The 27,587-nt window shown below is 42.0% G+C and overlaps 1 protein-coding gene across 7 annotated transcripts in view; it reads right to left on the bottom strand.

The window, feature by feature from the left end:
- Window positions 1–261: 261 nt before the first annotated feature.
- Window positions 262–27,587, bottom strand: part of mbd1b (methyl-CpG binding domain protein 1b) — a 37,670-nt gene continuing 10,344 nt past the window's right edge. For 5 of the 7 annotated variants that reach the window (XM_017725173.2, XM_017725174.2, XM_017725175.2 and 2 more), the window contains 12 exons: window positions 26,557–26,900; window positions 26,313–26,395; window positions 25,949–25,980; window positions 25,716–25,859; window positions 23,426–23,476; window positions 19,445–19,498; window positions 15,005–15,091; window positions 12,379–12,540; window positions 4,446–4,682; window positions 3,125–3,211; window positions 1,966–2,112; window positions 262–1,004 (listed from right to left, as the gene is read on the bottom strand). In XM_017725173.2, coding sequence (XP_017580662.1) covers window positions 528–1,004; window positions 1,966–2,112; window positions 3,125–3,211; window positions 4,446–4,682; window positions 12,379–12,540; window positions 15,005–15,091; window positions 19,445–19,498; window positions 23,426–23,476; window positions 25,716–25,859; window positions 25,949–25,980; window positions 26,313–26,395; window positions 26,557–26,900 — 1,905 coding nt within the window. In that variant the 3' untranslated portion in view covers window positions 262–527. The remainder of the gene's footprint in view (window positions 1,005–1,965; window positions 2,113–3,124; window positions 3,212–4,445; window positions 4,683–12,378; window positions 12,541–15,004; window positions 15,092–19,444; window positions 19,499–23,425; window positions 23,477–25,715; window positions 25,860–25,948; window positions 25,981–26,312; window positions 26,396–26,556; window positions 26,901–27,587) is intronic. The other 2 variants (XM_017725177.2, XM_017725178.2) reach the window with 2 other exon arrangements.

Consider the following 27,587-nt stretch of genomic DNA (forward strand, 5'->3'; position numbering starts at 1 on the left):
TAAAGATTTGGCTTACCATTTTTCATAAAGATCTAAAGATTTCCACCTCTATTTGACCCTCTCTGTCACTGCCATAGAGTAGCATGACTTTATTGAGGCACTTATTGTTTATGCTGTAATGTCAATATATACGGCATATACAAGGGGGGGGGGACTGTAGGGCAAATCTCTTCGTGTCACTTCAGCCATGCAATACTAATTTGCCAAGTTTATCACCAAAAACATTGATCACGTGACAAGAAAAAAAAAAACACCCATCTATCCTAACAGTGTTTTTTTTAATTATTTTTATGCATACAGTTACTTAGACAAAAAAAATGAATCATGTGGTTGAATGGAGCTTACTGAGCCAGAGTTCTATAAAGCTTGTCCAACCTAGCAACAGTTGCTACAAAAGACTGCACAGCAAAGAACACAAAGCATGGATAAGTCCACTGAAATGGGAGAAATCCCTCTTGGTAAAAACCAGAACTATAATAGAAATCAGCAGCAAAAGTAGTCTGCACCCCATAATCACATATTAAATGTCACTGTTTCTGCTCGCCACTCTTACACCGACCACAGCGCTTGGCGTCTGGCAGTACCAGAAACTCGCAGGTTGCGGCTCTCTCTTGGATAATGGGATCTGGGCCTGTGGGCAGCTCTGCCTCAAAACCTCTGCACACTGCATATCGCTCTAAATCCTCCAGCAGGGCGGCGACCTGCGCAGCAGAGCTGAGGCGGGGAGGGTGGACTAAATAGAGCCTGTGTGTGGGTAGCAGTGGCTGGCCTTGGACACTGATGTGGAAGCGAAAGTTGGGCTCTATGTACACTGCTGTGTCCGCCATAGCAGATAATTTGGAGCACTGCAGTAACTGCAGCCGTGGACCCTCGACCAGCACGGGACACCACAGCACAGGGAGCACAGCCCGACGCAGTGATGACAACAGCTCTAGCAGCTCTGGCTCAAGCTCCACCCCACCAACCCCAGTGCCACTGCGGCCCAGGCTGAAAATCTGAGTGATCTGCAAACAAACAAATACAGTTAAGCAGTGTGGCTATGTTCATGTTCTACTATTACTTCTAAATTGCAAGACTCACCAATTTTGATTTCTTGCTCAAACTAGCATCTTTCCATAAACTTTTTTTAACCACTGGATAGGAATACATTACTGGACAGGAAAACAACACTATACAAAGCTACTCAGTGGCTATATTTAGATGTAAAGATTTTTGCCAATCTAACTGAATACTTTGTGATTACAGATTTAGACTGAGGTGTTTATATGCTCTCGCTGTTCAATAATCTGATGGAAAATCTTTGCTTCTTCTCTTTCTTTCCTGTCCTCTTTTTTATTGCCTGTCAGGCCTGGCCAAACAAATAAAATACAATCTTTAACAAGAATAGGCTTTAGTAACCTATAGAGCTTTTTCTTGCGAAAACAAATAAGTTTGGTACATCAGTACATTCGGATTACCATTCCGATTGCAAAAATGGCCAAAAAAAAAAAAAAAAAAAAGAAAGAAAGAAAGAAAATCTTTGTTTACATGCTCACTACAAGTAATCTGATGCAAAATGACGCGCATGCGTGGAGTACCGCCTAGAGTAAATGTTACCATGACAGCAAACAACACGTGAGGCCCAGATTGAGTGAGATGAGTTTCTTACTTACTTCTTATAAAGGAAGCGGCGAGAGGAAGACTTTGTTCTGAGACACATAAACTGGGCATCTGTCACACCGCTGTTTACATGGTTATTATTCTTCTATTTAACGGATTGTTTACAGGATTACCCACCATGTTCAATCTGATACAAAATGCATCCACTATGTATCCGTATAGCCTCAAATCAGACGACATTATTCCGACTGAGGTGTTTACATGGACATTCTATTCTGATTGAGCTATTCGTCGGATTATTAATGGATTATTAGGCTCGACGTAAACATGGCTATTGAAGTTCTGCTGTCTATGTTTTGTACTCACTGTTGGTCCGGCTTCGTCTTCCTCCTGCTCGTCTGTGTGTTCCTGCTCCTTGTAGCCCTGCAGAGTCCTCTCCTCTGCTCTCGGTCGCAAGGGCTCCTCCTCAAACAGTGCCTCAGTAACCACTCGCCGGGCCCCAACCTCTGCCCCCTACAGACAGAAACAGGACTATACAGTAAAGAAATAAACTGTTCTAAAGCAACATCAGTAAAAGTACAATAGTGCATTGTTTAAAGCAAGTATTCTCAACCATGGTACCGCACGTTATTAATGAGCTGTTGCGTTTGAATAGCTGTATTAGAGCAAAGAAACACCAAAATCTGCACAAGGGTACTGCTAGGTCATGGTTAAAATTCACTGGATTAATGGCTGAACAGTACTAGGCTTAAAGGAGAACTCTGCCAGTTTTTTCCCATTTTCTGCATGACAAATAAAATCATTTGAGAGTGGTTTGACATGAAACCTACTCAGATTGCATTACTATGGTGGTAATGAGAACCAGAGGTTGCAATGTTAACAATGCAAATATAGCCATTTTATTTACTGTCCAAAATGACCGGTGAATTCACATGTCCTCAGCGTTCTTACATGTTAAATGTTTAAAAAAAAAAAAAAAAAGTCCTGTATGTGCCTCTTTGCCATGAATGGTTTTTAAACAATTTGTTGTACATCAATTGTTTTTGTCAATCATGCCTTAGGACTCTGGTAATATATTCATACCTATTTCAATGCAATAACTTTGTGATGTAGCTTTTAGAGGAATTAGCTTTGTATTTTTGGCTCCCATCACCATGACTGGGAACAAATCAGACTGGTAACTTTCTCTAGTAAACAGCATATTTCATTTTTAAAATGCAATTAAGTGATCTAGAAATTTTGAAAAATCTATATTATTTGCATTTAAAAAATTGTTAAAAATTAAGCATAGCATAATGAAAATGATCATGGTAACAAGTGGCTACTGCCTTATATTCACTGTTAGTAACATTAGCATAGATGGTTGAATTACAGCTTCAAATAATATTAAGACCCCGAGACACTGGCCAAATAACATCACAGTATAGAAAGGATTGCTGTGAAACATCTAATACGACTGACTGCAGATAAGATTATGGTTTTACTTTGCATATACTCAAAGATGCCACTGATATAAATTACTCACTACGACTGGAAGGATTTTGGAGCTTTTGGCTTGAAGGCCATTTTCAGCGATCTTGTTCGATCGGGCTGTGTTCAGCGGAAGGCTTAGCTTAAAAGACAGGAGAGGAAGAAAGAAGTAAATAGTCAAAACATAACCTATAGGACTCAAAAGTAACATTACATTTCTAAAGCACTATGTGTGAAGGCCATCAAAAGAGAACTACGGTTGAACTGGAGGAAGTACTTGCTGAACTGTGACAGGACTGCCTGATATGCACAAAATATCACAGAGATTGCAATGCTACGTATTGCAATTACAATACACCTTGCAATACTGTACTGTGCAAAAGTCAGTAACCATCATTCATTTATTCGATTTCCTGTTGAAAAATGCCATTAAGTACAAGTTATTCAGACCACCATAACCATCACCACCAGATAAACAGTAGAAAAGAATGATGGAAGATGTGTATCTGTCAAGAAACCGTTATGTAATGGACAAAACAGAGGAAAATTTGCTAAATAATTAAAGAAGCTGCTAGTCTTCTCACAACAATGGCCTGACCACCCCAGTGTCCAGACCTTAACATCAATGAATGTGTTTGGGATCATGAGAAGCAGAAAAAGCAACCAACCTCTGAGACTGAACTTTGAAGGCATGAAGAAAAAAAAAAATCCTGCAGATATCCTTGTAAACTGAAAACAAGCGTCCTGAAAAGGTACAGAGGCTATACTAAAAGGTGAAAATTTTATATAACATTTATTTGTAATTTTTTGTTACACTTTTCTGCTCTTTTCCTGAAAAAAAGCAAACTTGTAACTTAATAGCCATTGGAATAAAATTTAAATAAATGAGAGGTGGTCTCTGACTTGTGTACTGTACTGTATATTAAGACACCATGATTTAATGTTGCACTGCATTTTTACATTTTTGTATTGTGGCTTATTGTGTTGTGTTTTGACTTAATATCTGTGTTTGTCTCTTAATATCTGCATTTTGTCTTGTTGTTTTCCATTGTTGAACCCTTGGCAAAGTTAGAAACTGCCTTTTTTGACTCAAATTAATTTTGTTGGATTACATGAGTACCATGATTCATCAAAACACCCGCAGAATCCCCTCATCTGGAGGTGTGTTCAGTCACGATACTCGTAGCACGCATTAAAACACCATCACTGATTAGAAGATCCTTTTACATATTGGAGCCTTCTGCAAGATCAGAATTGCAAAGACCAATATCGTGATAATGGTGGGAGGTGGTGGGCAGACTGTGCAGCTGAAGGCATTAACAGCAGCACAAAACAAACTTAAATTACAATTTGCTCTATAAACTCTTCTGCCATACTTGTCCCTTGTAATTTGAACTGCTGATCTTGTCTCTGTCCAGGTGAAGCATTCCAGCAGGGCCTTTTATCCTCCTCTCCAGCTCTCCTTCATTATCTGAGAAGTCAAAGTCCCACTTCTCTCGGCTCTGGTGGGCTTTCTTTCGACCATAAGCATAAATCGGTCTTGGTCTCCCAGGGACCACCCAGCCCTGCGGAGTGAGCACCGGAGTGTGACCCGAATCAGGCAGCAGGTGTCTCTGCCAAACACAAATATTAAGACAAAACCAGCATTTCACAATACACAATATGACACAATATTTATTTTTTCTAGCAATTGAAAAGTTACAGATGAAGTTGTGGCACAGTTAAATTAATCATTCCAATGATTATTGCTTAAAGTTTCACACACTGTGCAACACTAAATCCAGTTAAGCAGGACTAATTGTGCTTTCTTTAAGATAAAAATTGAAGAAGCTGGGAAGCGTTTTAAGTACTGATGATAGTCATGATATTGAAATAATTAAAATTAAATTAAAACAGGATAAATAATGTCAAACTATCCAGCCCTAGATGAAAAACTTTAATAGCGGTAGGAAGCTGCCGGCTACCTATTTTAAACACAGCCACTACAAACGGCTGTATAAGAACAATTCCCAATAAAGCGTTTTCATTCACAACACACTGCACACTCCAGTACCAAGTAAAAACTCTGAGAAACTGCTACAACAGCTCACTTGAACAGCACTGTGCACTAAAAATAAAACAGCCATTTTACAATAAAAAAAATTTATTAACATTTACACCTCGCAATTCTATTTATTCTGACAGAATAAAATCTGCATATACTGACTTTAGTACTCCAAATGTTGACTTTTTGCCTTGGTTCCATTAGCCTGTGTGTGTCCGCCCACAGTGGGGAAGTTGCCATACTTGTGTTTGTGTATTTGTATAACAGGCTAAAAGTGTGTAGTGTGTGTCTGGTCAGAATATCCCAAGGCTGAATTGACCAATGACGTGGCATCCAACTGCCACAGAGCCAGTAACATTTCACTGTGTGCAGACCCTCGTTCAAACCTGCCAGGTTCAGCCAGCTGTTCATTAGCATGGTAGGGTACACCAGGCTTTATCACATAGTTGTTATTCGTGCATTTTTTGAACATGAGCAAATGACCATTGTATGAGGCAGATACCCAGTACCAGTATTGGTATCGACAGATACCAATCCCTAGATACTATCAACAGAACCATTGAAAAGAAGAAAGTCTGAGCTGAGGTAAGATGTCTGTAGTAACTGAGGCAGGATTGTTAGATATGCTTTACCTGCTACAAAGAGCAACTTACAACATTACAGTATTTCAGGTGACTTAGCTGAGCTGAAAAAGTTTGAGTTAAACAGTGCGTTTAACTCTCATACTACAGCTGGTACACAGAAATAAAAGTTCGGTTCACACCATGGTTCAGAAATCAAGTTCTGCTACGAGTTTGGTGAAATGGGATAAGGCAACAAAAGCCTCAAATGCATAAGGCTGGGTGGATAGATTTATTTTTTTCATTGATTTTGAACAAACACTCTTCCATAGGTCCTATTTTTTTGTTGGCTGATGTCAAACAAAAAGGTCACAACTGCAACCAAACGGAATTTAAGGGTTGGTTCAAATGCAGCAATATATCATGGTGTTTCCAAGATAAGACAGCTTTCTTCTAGCTGCTAGTGTTACACAGAAGGTTGCACCTTTGAATAATGCTTGAACAGAGGAAACTGAGCAGGCAGCATTTTATACAAACATTTGATTGGGACATGACTGGGAGCCTTCCTGCCTCAGAATACTACGTGAGTCAACAAAATTTACCTCTTTAGTGTCCCATAGTTGGGACACTATGCAAAATGTTAACCAACATAAATAAAAACAGAACACAATGATCTGGAAATCTCATAGGCCCATATTTTATTCTCAATAGTACATAGTACACAGATGTTAAAAGTGAGACATTTTACCATTTTATGGAAAACATTAACTCATTTAGAACTTGACAGAAACGCATCTCAAAAACATTGGGACAGGGCCATGTCTACCATTGTGTAGCATGCCCTCTTGTTTTGACAACAGTCTGTAAACGTCTGAGAATTGAGGAAACCAATTGCTGGAGTTTTAGGAGAGAAATGTTATCCCATTCTTATTTGGTGGATTCTAGCTGCTCAACTGCCCTGGGTCTTCTTTGCTTGATTGTTTGTACAGAACGTTTTCTATTAGTGAAAGGTCTGGACTGCAGGCAGTCCTGTGAAGCCATGCTGCTGTGGTGGATGCTGCTTAGTGTGTTGTTTAGCTTTGTCTTGATGAAATATGCAAGGACACCCCTGAAAAAGACACTGTCTAGATGGCAGCATGTGTTGCCAAAACCTGTATATTTTGTTCAGCATCAGTGGTGCCTTTACCGATGCGCAAATTATCCATACCATGTACACTAATACTCCCTCATACCATCATGCTGGATGCTGGATTTGGACTACATGCTAATAACAAGCTGACTTTAGCTGGAGGATGCAATGTGCATTTCCACAAAGAATTTCAATTTCATTCACTGGACCATAGGACACTTTTCCTCTTCACCTCAGTCCATCTTAAATGAGCTTGGGCCCAGAAAAGTTGGCAGCATTTCTGGATCCTGTTTATATATGTTTCCTTTTTTACATGATCTACCTTTACCTTGTATTTAGAAATTGCACAGCAAATTGTGTTCACAGACAATGATTTCTGGATTTCCAGTACATAACCATGCCCATTTTTAAATGCACTGTGGCCTGAAGCCCTAAGAAACTGACCATCGGCCTAGTTTCTTGCGTACTGGGTTTTTCTCCAGATTTTCCAAATCTTTTGATGTTATGTACTGTAGACAATAGGATAACCATGGTGTTTGCAATTTTGTGTTAAGGAACATTTTTCAGAAATTGTTTCACAATTTTGATGTATTTTTTTTGCAGATTGGTGAACCTCTCTAAAATGCTCCTTTAAACCCAGTCATGTGATGTTAGTTGCAAACTGCTCCTCAAGCTCTTTTTTTTGTAGTACCACTTACTTTTACAGCCGTTTGTTGTCCTATACCAAATTTTACCAAATGAGTTAATTTTTCATAAAATGTCTCACTTTCAACATGTGTCATGTGATCTATTGTGAACAAAATATGGGTCCATGAGATTTTCAAGTCATTTGCATTTTGTTATTATTTACATGTATTAACATTTTAAACAGCGTTCCAATTTTTTTGGAATTGGGGTTGTATTAAATTTCAGCCCCAGCCTACATGCGCCAAACTAAAAAGTATCCCTGGCTAACGGTTTAAAGTTTATGGTTGCGGGGTGTAAAATTTGGTTGTGCGTTATGTTGATCAATCTTTGCACACAGGATACCGCATTTTCTCCATATGACTGCATGCACTGAACCATAATGGGACAAATACATGTATCGTTACAGCTCTAGTTCTAACCTCTAGCTGGTGCTATAACACGTTTAGTGAGCATGAGCTTCAGCTGTATTTGTTGTCACACAAGCTACGATGCATCAACAGCTAGGAAGCAAAATACCTAACCAGCCAATATGGTCATTTTAAGCTCGTGTTTTATTCGTTACTGTATAGCATACAGTGAATAAAAAAAAGGCAATTCAATTGTTAATCCATTTAATTATATGGCAGATGTCAGCTAAATATAACCATTGCAATATGCCTGTGTAGATAACATGGCTCGCTACAAATCAAAAACATGATGAAAAATAAGTAATATAACGTGTTGGCACAGTGGTTTGATTATTATATAATAATATATAATATATAAAATATAACCTTCATTAAACAGCAGTTTGTTTTGGGTGGTTGTTACGTTCCCCTCAGATGTAGCTAGGGGGAGGAGAGGAGGAGTAACAAAATAATATGGCATGGCACGTAACAGTGGTAAAGCACTTCCACTGTTGACTTCCAACTCTGACTGCAGAGCCTCCGGTGTGTCTACTCAGTCTTGTTAAGAAACATCAATATTTTCTTCATTTGAAACCATGTCTATTTTACAGTAACATGCAGTATATCTGGAACAGTTTCCAACTGTGGGGTGCCTGACAGCCTTTTTACACAGGGTCAGAGTTTTACAAACCCCCAAAACTAAAAGTAAGTTAGTATGTATTAATACTAATTGCATCTCTGTCTTTCACATAAAAGCTGATGGTTGCTTGTGGTTTGCGCTGTGAGTGGCGAGCTGAAGCAGAGCTCCATCACAGTGCTTTCTTTTATATATATATATACAGTGCTCAAAAAAAATAAAGGGAACACTCAAATAACACATCTTAGATCTGAATGGATGAAATATTCTCATTGAATACTTTGTTCTGTACAAAGTTGAATGTGCTGACAACAAAATCACACAAAAATCATCAATGGAAATCAAATTTATTAACCAATGGAGGCCTGGATTTGGAGTCACACACAAAATTAAAGTGGAAAAACACACTACAGGCTGATCCAACTTTGATGTAAAACTTAATACAAGTCAAAATGAAGCTCAGTATTGTGTGTGGCCTCCATGTGCCTGTATGACCTCCCTACAACACCTGGGCATGCTCCTGATGAGGTGGCGGATGGTCTCCTGAGGGATCTCCTCACAGACCTGGACTAAAGCATCCGCCAACTCCTAGACAGTCTGTGGTGCAACGTGGCGTTGGTGGATGGAGCGAGACATGATGTCCCAGATGTGCTCAATCGGATTCAGGTCTGGGGAACGGGCGGGCCAGTCCATAGCTTCAATGCCTTCATCTTGCAGGAACAGCTGACACACTCCAGCCACATGAGGTCTAGCATTGTCCTGCATTAGGAGGAACCCAGGGCCAACCGCACCAGCATATGGTCTCACAAGGGGTCTGAGGATCTCATCTCGGTACCTAATGGCAGTCAGGCTACCCCTGGCGAGCACATGGAGGGCTGTGTGGCCCTCCAAAGAAATGCCACCTCACACCATTACTGACCCACTGCCGAACCGGTCATGCTGAAGGATGTTGCAGGCAGCAGATCACTCTTCATGGCGTCTCCAGACTCTGTCGCGTCTGTCACGTGCTCAGTGTGAACCTGCTTTCATCTGTGAAGAGCACAGGGCGCCAGTGGCGAATTTGCCAATCTTGGTGTTCTCTGGCAAATGCCAAGCGCCCTGCACGGTGTTGGGCTGTGAGCACAACTCCCATCTGTGGACGTTGGGCCCTCATACCATCCTCATGGAGTCGGTTTCTAACTGTTTGTGCAGACACATGCACATTTGTGGCCTGCTGGAGGTCATTTTGCAGGGCTCTGGCAGTGCTCCTCCTGTTCCTCCTTGCACAAAGGCAGAGGTAGTGGTCCTGCTGCTGGGTTGTTGCCCTTCTACGGCCTCCTCCACGTCTCCTGGTATACTTGCCTGTCTCCTGGTAGTGCCTCCAGCCTCTGGACACTACGCTGACAGACACAGCAAACCTTCTTGCCACAGCTCGCATTGATGTGCCATCCTGGATGAGCTGCACTACCTGAGCCTCTTGTGTGGGTTATAGAGTCCGTCTCATGCTACCACGAGTGTGAAAGCACCAACAACATTCAAAAGTGACCAAAACATCAGTCAGAAAGCAAAAGGTACTGAGAAGTGGTCTGTGGTCCCCACCTGCAGAACCTTTATTGAGTGTGTCTTGCTAATTGCCAATAATTTCCAGCTGTTGTCTATTCCATTTGCTCAACAGCATGTGAATTTGATTGTCAATCAGTGTTGCTTCCTAAGTGGACAGTTTGATTTCATAGAAGTTTGATTTACTTGGAGTTATATTGTGTTGTTTAAGTGTTCCCTTTATTTTTTTGAGCAGTGTGTGTGTAATATATATATATATATATATATATATATATATATATATCAGTGTTGCAATGTGACAGTCATTCACTGGAGGGCTCACTGTGTGTATATAAACTTCGATCTGTAGCTCTTCTTCTGAGTGCAAAACACTCATGTTCACAAAAAGAAAAATGGCAATAAATTCTACTCCCTGATTTAATGGAAGATATTGGTAAATTAATGGAGTGAACGATTTAAGTTTAAAAAACTTTTTAAAAGGAATAAATAAGCCTTCAGCAATTCATGTGTACTGTTCACAACAGCAAAAAAGTGGCTCAAAATTGTTAAACAATTTTTTGAAACAGCCAATCAAAATGGTAATAAATGTACATAATACATTACACTATACAATGAACACACTGTGTACTCTGCCATGTCTGATGGCACTTAATCCATGTACCAGGATACCAGTGTGAGAATCCCTTACTGGACAGCTAATTGCTGTGTGAGTGAATAAAGTAAAAGCATTCCTTTAGACAACAAACAAATGAAGATCATGAAGCCCAATAAACAAGGTTGATTATTTGTTAGTAACCACCTGGCTTAACTAGCTAGCTATTTTTTTCTGCTCCATTAACCTGGCACAATTTACAAAAAAATACAACATACGAAAAATATACACTTTATGATTAAAAGTATGGGGACACCTGGCCATGACACCGATATGAACGTTTTGGACATAGCATTACAAAATCATGTGCATTAATATGGATTTGCAGTCTTCATGCTTCGTTGAAGGCTTTCCATAAGATTTTAGAGTGTGCCTGTGAAAATTTGCACCCATTCAGTCAAAGGAACTTGAGTAAGATCAGGCACTGATAGCAGGCGAGAATTTCTGACTTGCAATTAAATGTTCTAATTCATCTCAAAATTGTTCAGTGAGGTTAAGGTCAAGGCTCTGTGAAGGCCACTGGATTTCCTTTACACCAAACTCAGGAAACCACGTCTTTATGGACCACACTTTGTGTACAAGGGTACAGTCATGCTTGGAACAGGAAAGAGCCTTCCCCAAACCATTTCCACTAAATTTGAATGTGTCTAAAATGTCTTTGTGTACTGTAGCATTATCATTAAACTTCACTAGAACTAAGAGGCCTAGCCCTAACCTCAGAAAAAATTCCCAGACCATTATCCCTCCTCCACTAAAGTATACCATTGGCACTATGCATCCCATTAGGTAGCGTTCTCCTGGTATCCACCAAACCCAGATTCATCCATCAGACTGCCAGACAGTAAAGCATGATTCATCACTCCAAAGAACATAGCTCCAGAGCCCAGAGGTGGCATGCTTTACACATCTCCAGCTGACACTTTACACTGGGCATATTGAACTGGGGCTTGTGTCCAACTGCTCAGCCATGAAAACACATTTTATGAAGCACCTAACGAACAGTTCTGAGACTGATGCAACAAAGGACAGGCAATTTTTACATGCTATGTAAAAGCACTCAGCATCCTCACTCTATGAGTTGCGTGGCCTGCTGCTTTGTGGCCAAGATATTATTGCTCCTAGACACTTCTGTTTCACAATAACAGCACTTACAGTTGACCAGGGCAGTATCCATTGAAGCCGCGGGCAACCAAATTAGTGTTTTAATTCTTTTTGAATGGTCCATGTTCTCTTTCTGTTCAAGTTGGAAGAATCGTAGAGAAGCAAAAACTAATGACCAAGTAAATGCTAACAACTAGGCAAACAAAGCAAGCCAACCAAGCTAGCTGATCTGTCTGTCCATTCATTTCAATCAGGTGTGCTAGCACACCCTGGATGTCCATTAAGCAGTAAACTGAATACAAAGTTTAAATTCTTTAAACCTTCACCACATAAAAGCTGGACCAGTTTGCCATGAATACAGACTGGGATTGCTCATCAGTTTTCAGATCAGGAGCTTTTAAGCAATATTTTATTATATTTTCTGTCTTATCTTTCTTTCAAACTTTGACAGATGATACATATGACAACCAATTTTGGCACCAAACAAACACTGTGTTCCCTGGTACTTTAATGAGAAAACTCAATAACATGTTAAATATCTAGTAATCTACAGTGAGCAAATGTAGAGACCTACCATAGCTTCTCTTTGGCATTGACGTCGACGGCACTTCTGTCTTTTCTTATTGCTGCCTCCGAATTTGGGCTTATCTATGCAGAAATCACAGATCCCACAGTCTGCTTTAGACACGCAGCCTTTACACCGACCACAGGAACGCCTCTGCTTCTTTACCACCCTCTGAAACAAACACACACACGCACAGCAGAGCTGCATTAGGTGCCAGAAAAGACCTTCATAAAAAGGCCTATTTGCCTTTTTATGAAGATATTTCAGAATCAGAATCCTTTATTGATCCCAGGGTGAAATTGCAGTTGTTACAGTTGCAACCATGTATGTAAAAGAATAAACACTTTAATAATTTAAAACAAAGATCAAGAGAAATTTGCAATACGTACACGAGATTTAAGTTCTTATGAATATAGTAAAGTGGCAGTGACTGTGATAATGAATATTAAACATCTAGTATAAAGCAGTTCAAATTATTGTACCTCTGAGTTATTGCACACAATTATTATTACACACATGAACAGTACAGTTTGGTATTGAGTATTGCACAGATGAACCACACTTTGTGAATCACACACTGAGGGAGGAGTTATAGAGTTTGATGGCCACAAGTAAGAATTCCTGTGACTTCCTGTGGCGCTCTGTGGTGCATTTCGGTAGAATGAGTCTTGCACTGAATGAGCTCCTGTGTCTCATCACCGTGTCGTTGTCCATTGTCCATAATGTCCTGCAGCTTAGACAGCGTCCTCCTCTCCGACACTGCCGTCAGTGAGTCCAGCTCCACACCCACATCACCACCGGCCTCGCGGATCAGTTTGTTGAGTCTTTTGGCGTCTGCCACCCTCAGCCTGCTTCCCCAGCACACAACAGCATAGAGGATAGCACTCACCACCACAGACTCATAGAAGATCCTGAGCATAGTCTGGCAGATGTTGAAGGACCTCAGCCGCCTCAGAAAATAGAGACGACTTTGGCCCTTCCTGTAGAGGGCGTCAGTTTTCTTAGGCCAGTCCAGTTTATTGTTAACATATACACCCAGATATTTGTAATCCTCCATAGTGTCCACACTGACCTCCTGATGGACACAGGGGTCACCGGTGCCTTGTCCCTCCTCAGGTTCACCACCTGTTCCTTTGTATGTCACTTTGACCTGCAGGTGGTTCCACTCGCACCATGCGACAAAATCCTTCACCGTCACCCTGCACTCATCCTCATCACCCTTGCTGATACATCCAACTATTGCAGAGTCATTAGAAAGCATTTGAAGGTGGCAAGTCTCTGTACAGTAGCTGAAGTCTGTGTTGAGGGTGAAGAGGAAGGGAGAGAGGACAGTTCCTTGTGGAACTCCAGTGTTGCTGACCACTCTGTCTGACACACAGTTGCTGCTGGCGTACATACTGTGGTCTGCCAGTCAAGTAGTCAACAATCCAGGAAAAAAAGAGGGGCATCTACTTGCATCATTGTGAGCTCATCACCCAGATGAGCAGGCCAGATGGTGTTAAATGCACTGGAGAAGTCAAAAAATATGACCCTCACAGAGCTGGCTGGCTTATCCAGGTGAGCGTACACTTGCTTGAGCAGGTAGATGATGGCGTCTTCAACTCCCAGGCGGGGCTGATAGGCAAACTGGAGGGGGTCTGGAAAAGGCTGGACTATGGGTCGGAGCTGATCCAAGACGAGCTTCTCTATGGTCTTCATGACATGGGATGTCAGTGCTACAGGCCTGTAGTCCTTGGCATCACTGGGTCATGGTGTCTTTGGAACAGAAACAATGCAGGACGTCTTCCACATCATAGGGACCCTCTGGAGACGCAGGCTCATGTTGAAGACATGTTGCAATATTCCACAAAGCCGGGAGGCACAGGCTTTAAGCACCCTGGGGGTAACCCCATCAGGGCCTGTAGCCTTGTTTGCGTGGAGTCTCTTCAGTTGTCTTCTCACCTGGTCAGCAGTGAGACTCACTGTTGAGGTGACGGGTGGGGGAGGGATGGAGGTGCGAGATGGGCTGTCACAGGAGGGGGGCAGGCTATCAGGAGGGGGAGGGTTAGTGATTCTGTGATTAGTGATTCTGCCATGTGCTCATCTGTGGGTCTACATTTCAATTCAATTACTTGTTTGATTACAGAACTTATTACTTCCATATTAGTTACTGAATAATAAATCTGAAGCAGAATTAAATCTATTTGTAAATTTTAATCGTGCAAAGTAAAGGCTAAAATGTATTTAAATACTTTATCACGAATATGCCCCCCACTCTTTTCTCTTCTGTCTCTCATTTACCATATTTTGTGAAAACCAGTCATGCTCAAAACTAGGATAAGTGGGGGGGGGCTTATTCTATGCACACACGCATCTATTAAAAGACTAAACATTTCCATTGTAAATTTTAGAGATTGTAACTTATTATGGTACAGGATTGATGCAGCAGGCATTGGACAAACCTTTATTTCAAAATTTTTATGTATCTGATTCTCCCTTACCTATGATGTTTATATTCAAAACACACACCATCACAGCCAGCTTCCTTCCTTACGTATGTTATATAGTGGGATAAGTAGGCTGAGGAATCGCTCAGATTAAAGATTGAAACAACTCCAGTGTTCAAAAACACAAAACACTGCAAGGCAAACCTTACCTCTTCCTCATCATCATCATCATCATCATCATCATCGTCATAAAACGGCGACTGCTCATCTGAGTCACTGTACTGCAGAGCAGACATCTGCCAGAGGACAAATACTGGGTTTAATCAAATGCTTATTTCATTTTTTTGTTACTAAACTTCTTACATTCTTGTGCCCCCTCAGATATTAAACCTCTTGCTGTGATCCCTCTCTTGCTCATTACAGACACACACACCAGCACATGTTGCCATGAAGCAAATGTAAGATATTTAGCCTTGTAAAATCATTCCATCTTAAAATATCCAAAATATGCACGATGCAAGGACAACAAACCAAGTGTAGTAAATAATTCTGAACGAATAAATAATGCTGATCAGAATATTAGGACCACACCCAGACAGTTCTCATATTGGCCATGTGTAAAAATGATCAACAGCATCCAGAAATCTGGCTTTGGCTTTTTATTAAACGTGATATCCAACGCTGTGATTCCACAGAGATTCAGGAGGTGGTGAGGAGGGCAGGGGTGTCAGAGCTGTTTATGTTGTCCATATCAGGGAAGTAATTTTACCTGCATAACTGCATGGCCAGCTACCAGAATAAAAACATTTAATTAAATGAAAAATGTTACATTTTATAAATATTTGAATGAAAGTGCAAAACATAATTTTTTTGACAATGCACCAATTTGGAAAGCAATGCAATGACCTGCACATTTATTCCTCCAAGTATTACCTTAAAAAATTCTATAGCTGTGTTTGTTCATCTAATATAAATATACTGAAACACTGTACTACATGCATCATTCCCAGCAGGATCTTGTCTCATTTCTTTGTATTGTTGTGGGCTAAAATGCTGGATTTTACAGCAGCTTTTCTCAATATCCATCCATCCATCATTGTTGACTGCTAGTCCAGACCGGGTCGCGGTAGCAGTTGGGAGAGTAGAGAATCCCAGATGACCCTGTCCCCCGCAACTTCCTCCAGCTCATTCCCGGTGACCCCAAGCCGCTCCAAGGCCAACTTGGAGACATAATCCCTCCAGCGTGTCCTAGGACGACCCGGGGTCTTGTCCTGGTAGGCATCCCCACCCCCCACCCCCACCGGGAGGCGTCCAGGGGGCATCCAGATCAGATACCCGAACCACCTCAGCTAGCTCCTCTCAATGCGGAGGAGTAGCGGCTCTACTTTGAGCTCCTCCCGGATGACCAAGCTCCACACTCTATCGCATAGCGCGTAGCCCGCCACCCGACAAAGAAAGCTCATTTCCACCGCTTGTATTCGTGATCTCGTTCTTTCGGTCATTACCCACAGCTCATGACCATAGGTGAGGGTTGGGATGTAGATCGCCTTCGCCTTTTGGCTCAACTCCCTCTTCACCACTACAGTCTGGTACAGTGACCGCATTACTGCTGCCGCCTGTCCCAGCCTACGGCCGATCTCACAATCCCTCTTCCCATCACTCGTGAACAAAACCCCAAGATAATTCAACTCCTCCACCTGGGGCAGGTCCTTTCCCCTTACCTGGAGTGGGCATGCCATCCTTTTCCGGGCCAAGACCATGGACTCAGACTTGGAGGTGCTGATCCTCATACCAACCGCATCACACTCAAACCGCTCCAGCGAGCGCTGGAGGCATCCATATGATTCTGCCAAAAGAACAACATCATCTGCAAATAGCAGAGACGCCACCCTCCGGCCTCCACACATAATGCCCTCCTGACCCCGGCTACGCCCTGACACTCTGCCCATGAATATCACGAACAATAGTGGAGACAGGGCACAACCCTGGCGGAGTCCAACGCTAACACTGAAAGAGTCTGACTTAATGCCGAGTATACGGACACAGCTCTCACTCCGGGAGTACAGAGATTGGATAGCCCGGAGTAGTAGCCCCGGCACCCCATACACCCGGAGGACCTCCCACAAGATATCTCGAGGAACATGGTCATAAGCCTTCTCCAAGTCCACAAAACACATGTAGACTGGGTTGGCAAACTCCCATGCCCCCGCAACAACCTGTGAAAAGCTGATCCATTGTTCCACGGCCGGGATGGAATCCACATTGTTCCTCCTCAATCTGAGGTTGAACCGATAGTTGAACTCCTTTCCATAGACTTTCCCAGGGAGGCTGAGCAGTGTGATACCCTGATAATTGGCACACACCCTCCGGTCCCCCTTTTTAAAAATGGGGACCACCACCCCAGTCTGCCAGTCCAAGGGTACTGTTCCCGAGGTCCATGCAATATTGCAGAGGCGTGTTAGCCATGACAGCCCCACAATATCCAGAGCCTTAAGCATTTCTGGACGAATCTCATCCACCCCCGGTGCCTTGCCATTGAGGAGCTTACCAACTACCTCAGTGACCTCCACCAGGGAAATGGAACTTGACACCCCAGAAGCCTCTGGCCCTGACTCCTGTGAGGGAGGCACGTAACCCGGATTAAGAAGTTCCTTAAAGTGCTCCTTCCACCAACCGACAATATCCTCATTCGAATTCAGTTTCTCCACCCTTGCCGAATACAGCTTGGGCGCAGTTGTCCAGAACCTCTTTGAGGCAGAACAAAAGTCTTTTTCCAAGGCCTCACCAAACTCCTTCCATGCCCTGGATTTTGTTTCTGCCACCGTTGCAGCTGCCACCTTTTTAGCTTGTCGGTACCTATCTGCTGAATCGGGAGTCCTTCGGGCCAACCAGTCCCTAAAGGCTTTTTCTTTCTTCAGCTTGACGGCCTCCCTCACCACCGGTGTCCACCAGGAGGTTCTTGGGTTACCGCCCCGACAGGCACCCACAAGCTTTTGGCCACAGCTACGCCTGGCAGCTTCCACAATGGAGGTTTTGAACAGGGTCCATTCAGACTCCATGTCCCCAACCTCCTCCGGGACATGAGAAAAGCTCTCCCGGAGGTGGGAGTTGAAATCATTCCGAACAGGGGCCTCCGACAGTCGTTCCCAGCACACCCTCACTATTCGCTTGGGCCTACCGGATCTGACCATCAGTCTTCCCTGCCATCTGATCCAACTCACCACCAGATGGTGATCAGTTGACAGCTCAGCACCTCTCTTCAACCTAGTGTCCAGAACATACGGTCCCAAGTAAGATGAAACGACAACAAAGTCAATCATTGACCTTTGACCCAAGGAGCTCTGGTAACATGTACACTTATGAACATCCTTGTGTTCGCACTTTGTGTTCGTTATGGACAATCCATGCCTGGCACAGAAGTCCAATAACAATTCACCATTCGGGTTTAGATCGGGCAGGCCGTTCTTCTCAATCACGCCTCTCCAGGTCTCCCAGTCATTGCCAACGTGAGCATTGAAGTCTCCCAGTAGGACTATGGAGTCTGTACGAGGGGACCCTTTCCAGAACCCCGCCCACTCGCTCCAAGAAGGCCGTATACTCTGACCTGATGTTTGGTGCATAAGTACAGACAACAGTCAAATTTTTCCTCTCTGCGATTTTAATTTGCATTGAAGTGGCCCTCTCGTCCACCGGGGCAAACTCCAACTGCATGGTCACCAGCAATATGCAATTTTCTCAATATCTGACACACTATTGGCTTTGTTTTTGGGAAAGGAACTGTTAACAAATGAAAATTTGTGATTCTGAGCCTGATACATTTGTTTAGTTTCTGATGAAAAGAGAGATCATGTTAAAAATTAAGTGTAAATTAAGTGAAAACATACAGACTCACAATAAAATAAATAAATAAATAAACGTTTAAATTGAAATGCTGTAAATGCTCGGATACAAATAAGCACGATATTTGAAAAGTCAAATATTTAGAAAAAGAAGTAAAATATTGTGCCCTCAAACTTATTGTGGACATCCAATACTTTAGTACTTCAGCGTGACTCTGAGTTAGCCCGATCTAAAAATAATTAGCTGCATAATTATTTGTTTAAAGAAAAAAAAAACGGTCTGTTTGTCTGTCCATATACGTATGTACAGATACATATATTTTACATACGTTTATTCTTCCTATAGTTCACTACCAATTGTTTCCCAAAAAGGCAATCGTCGCCTATGAAGCAATGAGTTATCTAACATGAAATCATACTGCCCTACCTCTCTGGCCTATTCTGGAACTACTTGCTGTACTTAGCATCTAAATTATTTTGCAACAGTAAATCCAGCATGAGACTGAACAACCTTTGGAAGTCAAATCTATCCTCTATTCAGATGTTAATGCAAGAATTAACAAAAAATGGTTAAGGTTCAGCTGTATTTACAGAAAAAGTGCCACTTACAGGAGTGAGCATGTTAGAAATGCACTATATGGTTCAAGAGTGGTTTAGAAGACAAAAAAAAGTTCATCTTTAAATATTGTTTGTTGGTAGATTTCTCCTTTAATCACTGGTACTCACACAACTAATGTACAAACAGATTGTCAAGATCAGAATAATCTTTCTGCTGAAATGTATTGTGTAGAAAAGGTTTGCTTTGCTTACCTTGGAGACTGTGCTTGTAGTTTCAGATCTTTCTGACAAGCGTCTTTCTGGTCTCTAAGTAGAAAAACACAGCTTTAATTTCCCATAACCAACAATCATGTACAAAAATATGACAAAATGTTGCAGGAAGACACAGACTTTATATAAATGAATAAAACTATGAATATTAAAAAAAAAAAAAAAACACGATTAGTTGTCTTCCAAAAGCTATACTGTGTTCTAGAAGGGCTGCATTTCCAGGATGTTCCAATCAGAAGTATCACTTGAATACTGCTGAGAAATGCAGTATAAATTTTGACTATTTTTTAGGATTCTACCAGAGTACCCTTCATGTTTTTTGCGTCGACAACAAAAAACCTAAAAAAAATAAAAATAAAAATAAAAAAAATTATATGAAACTCACTCATGACACTTTCAGTGAATTGAAACGTTTTTAGCTGGCAGGATGGCATTTCATTACAAAGAAATTGATGAAGCCACATCATTTCTATAAATGTTTTGCTTGCTCGCTGATCATTCACAGCATCAATATTTATCATCAAATTTTGCGTGCAGCATCCTTTCTGATTACTACAATGGGCTTGGTAGACCACTCAGTTTTGCATTATGTAATATAAATGAGAAGCCCTTTATAGACACTGCCACTAAGGGCCCACCTTTCTCAGCTGCAGCCTAGCTTTTGTAATTTAAGTTTATTTGTTGCATGTTTAGAATCACCAGAAAACACATTCAGCTTTGCTAGAACCAAAACAGACATAAGGTCAGTGTAGCGGTGGGAGATAGCAAAAATATCATAATACTTTAAGATGTTTTCACAATACATGATACGCATTAACATTTAAATCCAATTAAACTGCCAATATCCACAAAATGCTCAGAAGAGCATACTGTGACATAATTCATCACAATAACAATAAAATATTGTCATATTCCCCACCCTTAGATCAGCATAACCTTCTTCTTCTTTCGGCTGCTCCCTTTAGGGGTCACCACAGCGGATCATCTGCTTCCATCTTGCCCTATCCATTGCCTCCTCTACTTTCACACCAACCATCTCCATGTCCACCTTAACTACATCCATAAACCTTCTCTCTTCTCCTCTTCTCCTCTACCCAGCAGCTCCATCTCCAACATTCTTTGCCCAATATATCCACTATTCCTCCTCAACACATGTCCAAACCATCTCAACCTGGCCTCTCTGGCTTTATCTCCAAACTGCTCCACCTTCACTGTCCCTCTGATCTGCTCATTTCTAATCTTGTCCAGCGTTGTCACTCCCAAGGAAAATCTCAGCATCTTCATCTCCGCCACCTCCAGCTCAACCTCCTGTCTTTTAGACAGAGCCACAGTCTCCAAACCATACATCATAGCAGGATGCATTAATGTCTTGTAAACCTTCCCTTTCACTCTTGCTGCTATCCTTCTGTCACACATCAGCCCTGACATCCGTCTCCACCCACTCCATCCTGCCTGCACCTCTTTTCTAAACTGTCCATTGCTCTGGATGGTTGACCCAAGATATTTGAAGTCATCCACCTTTACGACCTCTACTCCTTGCATCTTCACCTTTCCACCTGCCTCCTTCTCATTCACACACGTGTTCCGTCTTGTCTCTACTGACGTTCATTCCTCTCCTCTCCAGTGCAAACCTCCACCTCTCCAGATTCTCTTCCACCTGCTCTCTACTCTCACCACAGATTACAATGTCATCTGCAAACATCATGGTCCATGGAGCCTCCTGCCTGACCTCATCTGTCAACCTGTCCATCACCATTGCAAACAAGAAGGGGCTCAAAGCTGATCCCTGATGTAACCCTACCTTCACCTTGAAACCATTTGTCACTCCAACTGCACACCTCACCACTGTCTCACTATCCTCATACATGTCCTGCACCACCCTAACATACTTTTCAGCTACACCTGACTTCCTCATACAGTACCATAGTTCCTCTCTTGGCACCCTATCATATGCCTTCTCTAGATCCACAAAGACACAATGCAGCTCCTTCTGACCTTCTCTGTACTTCTCTACCAACACTCTCAACGCAAAAACTGCATCTGTGGTACTCTATCTGAGCATGAAACCAAAGTGCTGCTCACTGATCTGAACCTCTCGCCTTAGCCTTGCTTCAACAACTCTTTCCCAAACCTTCATGGTGTGGCTCATCAACTTTATACCTCTGTAGTTAAAAAGTCTACTGCCTTCCTCTCCTAAACATCTCCATACTTCCACAGGTATGTCATCTGGACCAACTGCCTTTCCATTCTTCATCCTTTTTAAAGCTACCCCTACTTCCACCTTACTAATTCTCTGCACTTCATGATCCACTATCTCTCCCCACGTTATCCTCCTCTCTCTCGTTTTCCTTATTCATTAGTTCTTCAAAGTACTCCTTCCATCTACTCAACACTCTCTGTTCACTCACTAGTACATTTCCCTCTCTATCCTTTATCAGCCTAACCTGCTGTACATCCTTTCCAGCTCTATCTCTCTGTTTAGCCAAACGATACAAGTCCTTTACTCCTTCTTTACTGTCCAGCCTCTCATACAGCTCATCATAGGTCTGAGCCTTTGCATTTGCCACAATTCTTTTCGCTATGCGACTAGCCTCACAGTTCTCCTGCCTACTTCCTTCATCTCTCTGGTTATCCCACTTTTTCTAAGCTGCCTTCTTCTTCTGTATACTCTCCTGAACTTCCTCATTCCACCACCAACTTTCCTTGTCTTCTTTGCTCTGACCAGACGAAACACCAAACACATTCTTGCCAGTTTCTCTCACCACCTTAGCTGTAGTTTCCCAGTCCTCAGGTAGCTCCTCACTGCCCCCAAGGGCCTGTTGCAATTTTTCCCTGAACTGCCTGCAACCATCCTCCTTCAGCTTCCACCATCTAATCTTTGGCTCTGTCTTCACTCTCTTCCTCTTCTTTGTTTCTAATCTCATTCTACAGACAACCACCCTATGCTGCCTTGCTACACTTTCCCCTGGCACCACTTTACAATCTCCAGTCTCCTTTAGGTGGCATCTCCTGCTAAGGATATAATCCACCTGTGTGCACATCCCTCCACTCTTGTATGCCTCCCTGTGTTCTTCCCTCTTCTGAAAATACGTGTTCACCACAGCCATTTCCATTCTCTTTGCAAAATCTACAACCAAATTGAACTTCTGCATTTCTGTCTTTCACACCATACATACCCAGCACCTCTTCATCCCCTCTGTTCCCTTCATCAACATGTCCATTGAAGTCTGCACCAATCACCAATCTCTCCTCTCTAGGGACACCATCTACCACTTCATCCATCTTACTCCAAAATTCCTCTTTCTCCTGACAACTGACAACCAACCTGTGGTGCATATGAACTGACCACATTCAAAATCACACCATCAACCTCCAACTTCAGGCTCATGATCCTGTCTGACACTCTCTTTACATCCAGAACACTTTTCACAAGCTGTTCCTTTAGGATTATCCCTACTCCATTTCTCTTCCTCTCTACACCATGATAGAACAGTTTGAATCCACCTCCAATGTTCCTGGCCTTGCTTCCTTTCCGTCTGGTCTCCTGGACACACAGAATATCTACCTTCCTTGTCTCCATCATGTCTGCAAGCTCTCTGCCTTTACCAGTCATTGTCCCTATGTTCAGAGTCCCTACTCTAACCTCCACACTCCTGCCTTTCCTTCTCTCACGCTGCCTTCCAACCCGCCTTGCTCCTCTCCTCTACCACCGGCACCCTGCTGGTCAACAGCACCAGAGGCAGGCGTTGTTAACCCGGGCCACGACCGATCCGGTATGGCAATCATATTTGTGATCCGCATGATTGTTTTGGCACAAGTTTTACGCCGGATGCCCTTCCTGACGCAACCCTCACCATTTATCCGGGCTTGGGACCGGCACCAGAAGTACACAACGTACACCCCTAATGGCTGGTTTCCTTAGATCAGCATAAACAAAAATATTAAAAGAAATACTGCACTTACGGGTAGCATTGAACCATACTGTGTCGCAGGTGGCATATCTTCAGATTTCCTCTGAAAAAAGAAAAAAGAAAAAATATATTTAATGCACACTGAAGACTATCTTAAATACAAAGTTCCTACAAGAATCTTGGCTGTAAATGCTTTCATTTACGAAAATCATTCTTTGAAAAAAGCATCAACTAAAAGGAACCAAAAAAGGGCTCTTCTATGGCACTTTTATAACACTTCCCTAAAAAAAAAATCCCCTTTCAGGAACTGTTAATTTTAAGAAGTGCAGATGGATACTGCTATTGTTGAGGTGAATGCTTGATGTCAAGAGAAACACACACATAATAAGCAGGGCATGTCAGGGCCATCTTAAAAAATGAAAGCAGCATGAATATCAATATTAACTGTATTATATACTAACTGTTTTTTAACCTACTGTTTTTGTAATACTCGAAAACAAATCCCCCTGATGGTTAAACAGGACTTATTACTTTGAAACAAGCTTTCTCTATCGTATGAAAACAAGCCTATGCCATGTTCTTGTCCACCTGGCATCAACGTTTGGCAAGTACTGTTACGTGTTGGGCCTGAAAAGGGGGGGGCTTTTCTGGCTGGTGTTATTTTCTTTCTCTTTACTAGTCCCTCTCCCTTTTCGTGCTTGCTCGCCGGTATGTCCCCTCCCTCGTTTGTTCCTTATCTCTACAGGTTGGCTGCAGTGTCAATCATCGTCAGAGGACCCGTCCCCCACTGTGGCCAATCATCATCCAGAATTCAGGACCTGGAGGAGGGACTTGGAATTTAAAAGAAGACCGGCAAAGCTCGAGGAGTTTGGCGTTACCCCTGGAGTCTAAGCTGTTCCGTGTTCACGGGACTGTGTTGTGTGTCGGGTTATTGATGTGGCCTAGTGCAAGCTTAAGTTCCTGGCACTGATAGTCTGTTTTTTTTGTATTATAACTCTCTCTCTCTCGCTGCTGCTGCTGTGTTTTCTTGGGGTTCTGGACAGGGTAGAGGGGCGCGCTCATACATATTACGTCACGTAGCGGCCCTATGTATAGACACCCTAGGTAAGGGGCGGGCGCCAACCCATGTATTTCGGTTTTGTGTTGGGGAGACTAGTGCAGTCAGTGTTTTGTTTTTCAATAGGCAACAAACTAGGGTAGCTTTATTTTTCGTTGGTTTTGATTATTTCTTTCCTTTGGCGCCGTCCGGGTCCAGAAGTCCATTTAGTGTTTATTTTGAAATATAAATATTGTACATATTGTAAATATTGGTGGCTGTTGGTTTGAGGGGAGGATTTCACTCACTTGTCCCCGGTGCAGTGTGAAATAAACAGCACGTAAGACGCTGAACGTGTTGTGTCTTTGTCCTTCCCGGTTCGTGTTACAAACATCACATCAAAACCATATGTTACTGGCCCCTTTTCCCCTAGGCTTAACTATGGGGTCGTAACAGTACCAACTTCACATCGCCACAACATGACATTTCCCTTTTAAAACCAAATATATGATGGAAATGCTGTTGGAAAGCAGGTTATCCAAGCCAAGGGTCCATGCAGTCCAACAACAAAATACAATGCTTACTGTCCCCTTCTCTCCATCTGCGGCGAGTGGCAACTTGGGTAATATAGGTGTAATGGACTTCTGAGTGGTGAGTCCATGTTTGTGAGGGCATTTCAAAAACAATATTGAAACAGATTTCCTTTGCAGTGAGTTTTTGGTGCTTTCCTCTACCGCCAAGAGTATCTGGCTCTGATATGTGGATGGCTTCTTATACACCAGTAAACATACACATACAATTGCACAGCAAATATTCTGATACCTGTCTCAACGGAAAAGTAATACTGTTGGGCAGGACTACCATCATTTAGATGAAATTCCAAGCCCATCAGCGACTGGATGTTTCTACCAGGTACCAATTATCAGGTAAAGCAAAAAAGCAGCGATGATATTTATTTTTGCAGTAGCACCAAATGCAAATCCTGCCCAGCTTATTAGGAATAACTCGAGCATCATAATCTTAGAAGTAAAAAACAACATTTATGAGTACACATTAAACTCAACTGTGATGATCACCCAGTCTAGTCTAAATAAGCATTCTACTTCTCTAGACCGCTTTCTAATACCCAATCAGGAGCAGAGCAACTAAACTGGGCAACTAAAACCAATATTACTGGCTCCAACTAGAGCTTTAAGAAAGAGAGAGTTAGAAATAGAATCTCAAAAGCCATACTTCCGACCATCTTCAAGCGTATGGCATGCTTGGCACTAAATGAGGCCAAGAACCGACTGCATTGCTTCATTACCTTGAGAGTGGGGCATAAGCATTTCCTCTTGCGGCACCGAACAGGCCTTCTAGCATCAGGGTTCAATTTTCCATTCCTGCAGCTGGCACACGTCCCACAATCCTCTGTCAGCTGGCAGGCTCGGCAAAACCCACATGGAAGCCACTGGACAAAACAGTGACAAGAACTCTGCTTCTTGCCCTGCTTCTTTAAACTAATTAAGAAAAATCCGCATGAACCTCACGATCACTTACCTTTCTGAAGATAATGTTGCGGTTGTCTTTAGCTAGACAAAACACAAAACAAATCCTTAGATATTAATGTTAAATAATGATATACCAGTGCTGGGCAATACCGGAAAAATACCACAAAATTTTCAAAATATTAAAAGCATCAAGGTATGCGATGTGATAAAACAAAATATACATGAATCACCCACAAATTAATATTTTTTTTAACCAACAAATTTGTTATTTATCAATTTAGATGAAAAAAAAAACAAAAAACAGTTATAGCTGTGTAGCACAAACACTGGCACAGCACTGAGCACAAAGACATAAAGCGGTGGACATACTATGTTGTGTTGTGTGAAAATTGTTATTTAACTTAACAACTTACAGGCGTTGCATGCTCTGCTGCATTTCCCACACATGGTCTGTCCCTCTACACCTGTAAACGAGTTCCTACACCTTACGCAGATGCTAGGAGAAAAGAATGCAAACACAGAAACAACTTTATACAGCACTGTCCTTTAAAAGAAAAAATAAATAAAATGAAAAAAAAAAAAAAAATCACATACATACTCTCTCTCATACATACATACACACAGACACACAGACAGTGTAGTGTTGAGTAGTCATACCCGAGGACAGCATTAGGTGGGATGTATGCTGGGTCATTCTTGGGGCGAACAGGCACGTCTGAGGGTTTTGAAGGAAATCCTCCGTTAGACGGACCATTTTGGCTATTTGGAGTGGTGGAAGGGGTTCTGAGGTCCAAGCTGGGGTCATCATGAGATTTGGCTGGACTAGAAGTACTGTCCTTTTGTTTAGAGGGTGAACTGACCCTGCTCTGAGCAGACTGACCAAGGTTGAACATGGGGCCTGGACTGTAGGTGCGGTCAGCAGCATCTGCCGATTCATTCTGAAAACTTGATTCAGAAGAAAAGCCACAATCAGCTGGAGAGGACCGTCCCATCCTGCGCTTCTACAGAACAGAGGAAGAAGAAAAAACAAAACAAAAAACAACAAAAAAAAAAAAACAAAGCAAAAAGTCAAAGCATTTCTTATGAGGTATAAATCTCTGTCCTCAAAATCACACCACTACAAATCTTCAGAGACCTTTCAGATGTAGCATGCAATCTGAAGTTTCACCCTAACACTTGGCTGGAGAAACAATTTGCACAGCAGTAGAATACAGATAACAAAGACAATAGACCATTTTTATTTACATTTGCATGTATCCCCACTGCTTACTGGACAAAAAAAAAGTAATTTTTTTATTCAATATTATCATCATCAGCAGACGCATTCATTTGATGTATTAATGCATTCTCTAATATTCACACAAAGTGTTTGGACATTTGGCATACTTAAAAATGTACCCAAGTTCATAGGGTAAAGAAACAAAATGTCAAATCAACATTCATTTTAAAAGGCATCCAAAAAGCCTTTGTACTAGGCATGTGTGCTATCTATTTTTCAAATCTTCATAATTTCTTGACATTTTCCAAGGTATACGGCATGTGAGAGTATTTGAGCAAAAAAGAGTGGAAGCTGAAGCAAAGCACGTTTTTGGCATCTTGTCTAGTGTTATTTCAAAATCGAAAAAAAGGGGTTCGCTTTACCTGGTTACCATACAAGAAAACACAGTAAACACTTTCAAGCCATCATT

This window comes from Pygocentrus nattereri, chromosome 21 (assembly GCF_015220715.1).
Source record: "Pygocentrus nattereri isolate fPygNat1 chromosome 21, fPygNat1.pri, whole genome shotgun sequence".
Taxonomy (NCBI): Eukaryota; Metazoa; Chordata; class Actinopteri; order Characiformes; family Serrasalmidae; genus Pygocentrus; species Pygocentrus nattereri.